At 36.3% G+C, this 6,051-nt stretch overlaps 1 protein-coding gene across 1 annotated transcript; it reads left to right on the forward strand.

The window, feature by feature from the left end:
* The first annotated feature begins 785 nt into the window (after nucleotides 1-785).
* LOC125283380 (zinc finger CCCH domain-containing protein 14-like) lies at nucleotides 786-2,964 on the forward strand. Its single transcript, XM_048224413.2, is given in 1 exon segment — nucleotides 786-2,964. A coding segment is annotated over 1 exon segment (1,818 nt). The 5' UTR covers nucleotides 786-904; the 3' UTR covers nucleotides 2,723-2,964.
* Nucleotides 2,965-6,051: the final 3,087 nt, after the last annotated feature.

The following is a 6,051-nucleotide window of genomic DNA, read 5'->3' on the forward strand; positions in this document are numbered from 1 at the left end:
AAAACTCTTCAGCTAGTTTTCAGTTCTTTTTCTGAGAATATTGTTCCATATGTGGCTGTAGGTTTGGTGTGTCCATGGGAGGAGGTGAGATTTAGTGTGTCCATATGAGGAGGTTAGTTCAGGACCTTCCTATACTGCTATCTTGGACTGCCTGAGCTCAGATCACTTTTAAATACTAGAAGCTTTCTTCACTGTAATTTACCTGGTCTTACAAAAATAACATTTCATATATCACTCACAGAATTTCCTACAGATTATTTTTCCTCTGAGCCATCAATATACTAATAAAAAATAGTAATGAAAAACTGCCTTCCATCTAAATGTTAGATCCTTAGCTATATATTTTATGAAAAAAAAATTAAGCATTCACCTGTATAATTGCTTTTCAAATTATGCCTCTCTTCATATAACTGTTCTACTTATCTATCTTTATAAATATTTGAGGTAAAATGAGGTTGACATTATGCATTTAGTGTTCTATCAACTGTCTACTTACCATGTTCAGAAATCCTGCTTATTTTTCATTAACTGTAATATTAATTTCCACATAAGTCTATACTTACATAAACAGATTGATAATATATGTGTTTCAGGATCTTATAATTTATATAAATTACTTGATCTTGGTATCCTTAGGACAATTTGAGTTTAAGAATAAAATCAAGTAAGATTGTTTCTACTTATTAAATGGTATCTTGCATAGTGTAATTAAATTGATTTTAGGAAATGATTAATCTGAATTGAATATAAAATTCATGTCTTAAGAAACTTAGGGGTGGGTAGATCGCGCGGCCGCGAGCGGCGCTGGCGGCTGCGGCGGCGGAGCTGCGGGCCGGGAGTCGGCGCGGGGCTCTGGATAAGCGAAGCGCCGCGCAGTGCTGAGCCCGCCGCCCGCCGGGGAGCCATGGAAATCGGCACCGAGATCAGCCGCAAGATCCGGAGTGCCATTAAGGGGAAATTGCAGGAATTAGGAGCTTATGTTGATGAAGAACTTCCTGATTACATTATGGTGATGGTGGCCAACAAGAAAAGTCAGGACCAAATGACAGAGGACCTGTCCCTATTTCTAGGGAACAACACAATTCGATTCACCGTATGGCTTCATGGTGTGTTAGATAAACTTCGCTCTGTTACAACTGACCCTTCCAGTCTTAAGTCTTCTGATACTAACATCTTTGATAATAATGTGTCTTCAAACAAGAGCTGTTTCAGTCGGGGAGATGAGAGAAGGCATGAAGCTGCAGTGCCGCCTCTTGCTGTTGCTAACACTAGACCTGAGAAAAGATATTCCAGAGTTTCCGCTAGTTCACAAGAGCAGAAGATCACTACTGTCAGACAGACCTATGATGATGGAGCTGCAACCTGATTAATGTCAACTGTGAAGCCTCTGAGAGAGCCAGCACCCTCTGAAGATGTGATTGATATTAAGCCAGAACCAGATGATCTCATTGATGAAGACCTCAATTTTGTGCAGGAAAATCCCTTATCTCAGAAAAAACCTACAGTGACACTTACATATGGTTCTTCTCGCCCTTCTATTGAAATTTATCGACCACCTGCAAGTCGAAATGCAGATAGTGGTGCTCATTTAAACAGGTTGCAATTTCAGCCACAGCAGAACAGTATTCATGCTGCCAAGCAACCTGATATACAGAACAGCCGAGTATATGAAACAGGACGTTTGTGTGAACCGGAAGTGCTTAACAGCTTAGAAGAGACTTATAGTCCCTTCTTCAGAAACAACTCAGAAAAAATGAGTATTGAGGAAGAAAACTTTCGGAAGAGAAAGTTGCCTGTGGTAAGTTCAGTTGTTAAAGTAAAAAAATTCAATCATGATGGAGAAGAGGAGGAGGAAGATGATGATTGTGGGTCTCGTACAGGAAGCATCTCCAGCAGTGTGTCAGTGCCAGCAAAACCTGAAAGGAGACCTTCACTTCCACCTTCTAAACAAGCTAACAAGAATCTAATTTTGAAGGCTATATCTGAAGCTCAAGAATCTGTAACAAAAACAACTAACTATTCTACAGTCTCACAGAAACAGACACTTCCAGTTGCTCCCAGAACTCGAACTTCTCAAGAAGAATTGCTGGCAGAAATGGTCCAAGGGCAAAGCAGGACCCCCAGAATAAGTACCCCCATTAAAGAAGAGGAAACAAAGGGAGATAATATAGAAAAAAGCCAAGGAACTCAACAGAGGCAGTTGTTATCCCGACTGCAAATTGACCCGGTAATGGCAGAAACTCTACAGATCAGTCAAGCTGAGGTGAGTGAACTGAGTGTGGTCCAGAAACCAGAAAAACTTTTGGAGCGTTGCAAGTACTGGCCTGCCTGTAAAAATGGGGATGAGTGTGCTTACCATCATCCTGTTTCACCTTGCAAAGCCTTCCCCAATTGTAAATTTGCTGAAAAATGTTTGTTTGTTCATCCAAATTGTAAATATGATGCAAAATGTACTAAACCAGATTGTCCCTTCACTCATATGAGTAGAAGAATTCCAGTACTGCCTCCAAAACCAGCAGTTGCAGCACCAGCACCCCCTTCTAGTAGTCAGCTGTGCCGTTATTTCCCTGCTTGTAAGAAAATGGAATGTCCCTTCTATCATCCAAAACACTGCAGATTTAACACTCAGTGTACGAGACTTGACTGCACATTTTATCATCCCACCATTACTGTGCCGCCACGACATGCCTTGAAATGGATCCGACCTCAAACCAGTGAATGACAGTCATACTTCGCAGAAGATTGTGGAGTTTCCATCTACTGGCGAAAATACTCTGCAGAACTTGTCAAACCTTTGAAACTTGGAATATATTGCTTTCATAATATGAAGTTTATTGCCTAATTTTTCAAGTTTGGTAAGTTTATTAAGTGGTTTTATCATTGGGTATTTTTTTGTTGTTTGACTATGAAAAGACCATTTAGGGAAAAGCTAAATTCTATTAAAACATTTGAGGCGTGTTTGTACACTGCTAAAAAAAAAAAAAAAAAAAAAAAAAAAAAAAACTTAGGGGTGTCACACATTTTGTGAAGTAACCAATCAGGTCTCTTCTCTTCTCCTTCCCTAATTAATAAGTCAGTAACACTGACAATGGTACCTGTGAAATGCCACTCAGTCCCATCTCCCTTCTCCACCTCTTCCATTGCCTTTCTTACTTCCTAACACTTAGTATCACTGAAAATGAGGAGATTAAATTGACCATAAACTGTATTCTGTTGTCTTATATGTAATCAATATATTTAACTGTATAAGATACCATACAAAAGAGTATAATTGACATACTGAGGTATTTTTAAAATGTGATTTTCAATGTATCTTCAAATTTGTGTATTAAAACTGTACATAGTAATTATCTAACACTCCCTATATATGATACTCTGTACTGGATATTTGGAATTTTGTAGTGTATTATAGATGATTTAATCTCTGACTTCAAATGTTTTCCAAACTAAGGAGTCCTAATCAAACATTTATTCACCTATTTTTATAATTGGAGAAGGTGGTAGACACATAGTAGAGAAATATATTGAGGTGGATTGAGTGGTTGTTCAAAAGTCTAGCGCGCGCACACACACACACACACACACACACACTACTGAGCCTACTGGGCCATCCTCAGGGCTAAAATGCAGAACAACAACAAAACGACAGCAAACAAAAACCTCATGAGCAACAAGAACTCTTAGGGCTTCAACTATTTCAACTGTACTGGTTGCAATTAATGGTACTGAAAAGATAATGTAAAAGTTTCATGTCCTGAATCATATCCACAAACCCACTCTGGTAAGAAACTTAGCTCTCTGAGACGGGTAGAAGTGGGTTAACCTTTGCATTATCAGTTGTATCTCCTGGCATTTTCTAAATAAGATCACATCACTGTACACATGATAAGAAACGTTTAATCCAAGTCACGGATTTGACTCCTGTTTGCACCATGAGATAATCACTATTTCTTTGTAGTATGTTCCTGATAGAGAGGAATCCAGTTTAAAGTAAAAATTTATTTGAAAATTGCCAAGAAGTGGCTCCTGGGTGGCTTAGTAGGTTAAGCATCAGCCTTCAGTTCAGGTCGTGATCCTGGAGTCTGACTGAGCCCCACATCAGACCGCCTGCTCAGCGGGGAGTCTGCTTCTCCCTCTGCCCTCCCTCTTCTCATATTCTCTAACTCTCTCTCTCAAATAAATAAAATCTTAAAAAAAAAAAAGAAAGAAAGAAATTTGCCAAGAAAAAATGAAATTTCCATCGGTATTTGTACTTTAAAGTTGAAAAATAATTTTTATTCAATTTTGTTAAACAGTCTAAACCAATATATGAAACAATCATTTGCAGCTAAATACATTAATAATATCTGAAAGAGAAGTGTATGTTCAAACAGAGAAGTGCAAGTTTAGCCACCTACGTCAGAGTACTTAAATAATATCAAAAGCAAATGTATTATGATGGGGCATTGACTTGTATTCCATAAGCTTAAAAAATTGGTCTGCCTTAAAAATCTAGTTACTAGAAGGACTGAATTGATGGGGAAAAGAAAGTCCCATTTGTTGTTAATTATGGATTTAAAATCACATAGCACATCCATTTACTAATATAATTAAATGCTATATATCATAAATCCTTATCTGGGTGTTATTTTCCTTTTTCTTTTCCTAAAAATGCTAATAGACAGATATTATCATTTAGATAATTTTGAAAGGTCTTTTCTAGTGTAATTGAAGAATGAAAAAGGAGGAAAAGCCTTTCTGTTTGCTCTTTATCATAGAAAATGATACTATAAATCCAATTAACTATGTTAATATTTCAAAATGTTCTCGTAAGTTTATGTTTTAGGTTCTTATTATCCATTGAGTGATTTAGAGGTCATTAACTGTATACATGAAAAAGAAAAGCAATCATACACAACAGGTTCATCATTTAAAACCAGAGCCTGCAGAAACACGGTGCCCTGCTATTCCTGAGGAGAATGTTCACGGTGAACATTTTCTTGCTTCAGATACAACTTCTGAAGATAATACAATTAGTTTTAAACATACTTTTCACAACCTGTCTTATCATTTACTTTCCCTCTATTATTTGAATGACCAGTCCACCACCTCCACCACATTTTAGTAGAGAAACAGCTTTATTTAACATCCTTCAAAATGGAAGCTTTCTTTGTCTCTGTTTCTTTATTTATATACTTAATATATTCTCTCTCCCATTATACAATAAAAAGAAATGTGGTTCCTTTAGTCTTTCTTTATATTCTCAATTTCTGGAACAGTCCCTGATAGACTATAAGCAAACGTTTGTTCGACATGATTTTATTCAAAACAAATAAACACAAAATGGCATTTGCTAATCCACTACTAAGTGCCCAGTACTATGCTAATTACTTCATATAAAATAGTAAACGACAGGCCTATCGTCTCTGATCCAATGGAGCTAATAGTTCAGTGAGAAAAGGAGAACCTATAGAAAAGAAGACACAAATAATACAAAGTAGCCAGTGATGGGGAATCAAGGTACAGAGAAAGAATACCACAGTGAGGTTGTGACAGGGATGGCCTCTCTTTGTTTATCACGAAATGTGCAGGGTGAGGGAGAGCCCACTAATTTGTTGACTTGAACTGATACCCTGAATAGAGATTTCCCAGTTTCACCTAAAAATTTAGTGGGCCAATTGCAAACATTTAAAACAGCATGTAAGTAGGTATATATTTGTTAGAAAATGGATCTTGACATAAGTTTTAAGGTAAGAGATTGAAAATCACATTTCAATAAAAATTATAATAATTCATTAGAATATGTCAAAGATTGATATTTAGAAGGGAGTACACATTTATTTTCTAATTTTTAACTTTTGTCAAATGTGAAAATCACATTTCAATAAAATCAATAAAAATTATAATAATTCATTAGAATATGTCAAAGATTGATATTTAGAAGGGAGTACACATTTATTTTCTAATTTTTAACTTTTGTCAAATGTGAAAATCACATTTCAATAAAAATTATAATAATTCATTAGAATATGTCAAAGATTGATATTTAGAAGGGAGTACACATTTATTTTC

Source organism: Ursus arctos, unplaced genomic scaffold (genome assembly GCF_023065955.2).
Source record: "Ursus arctos isolate Adak ecotype North America unplaced genomic scaffold, UrsArc2.0 scaffold_15, whole genome shotgun sequence".
Taxonomy (NCBI): Eukaryota; Metazoa; Chordata; class Mammalia; order Carnivora; family Ursidae; genus Ursus; species Ursus arctos.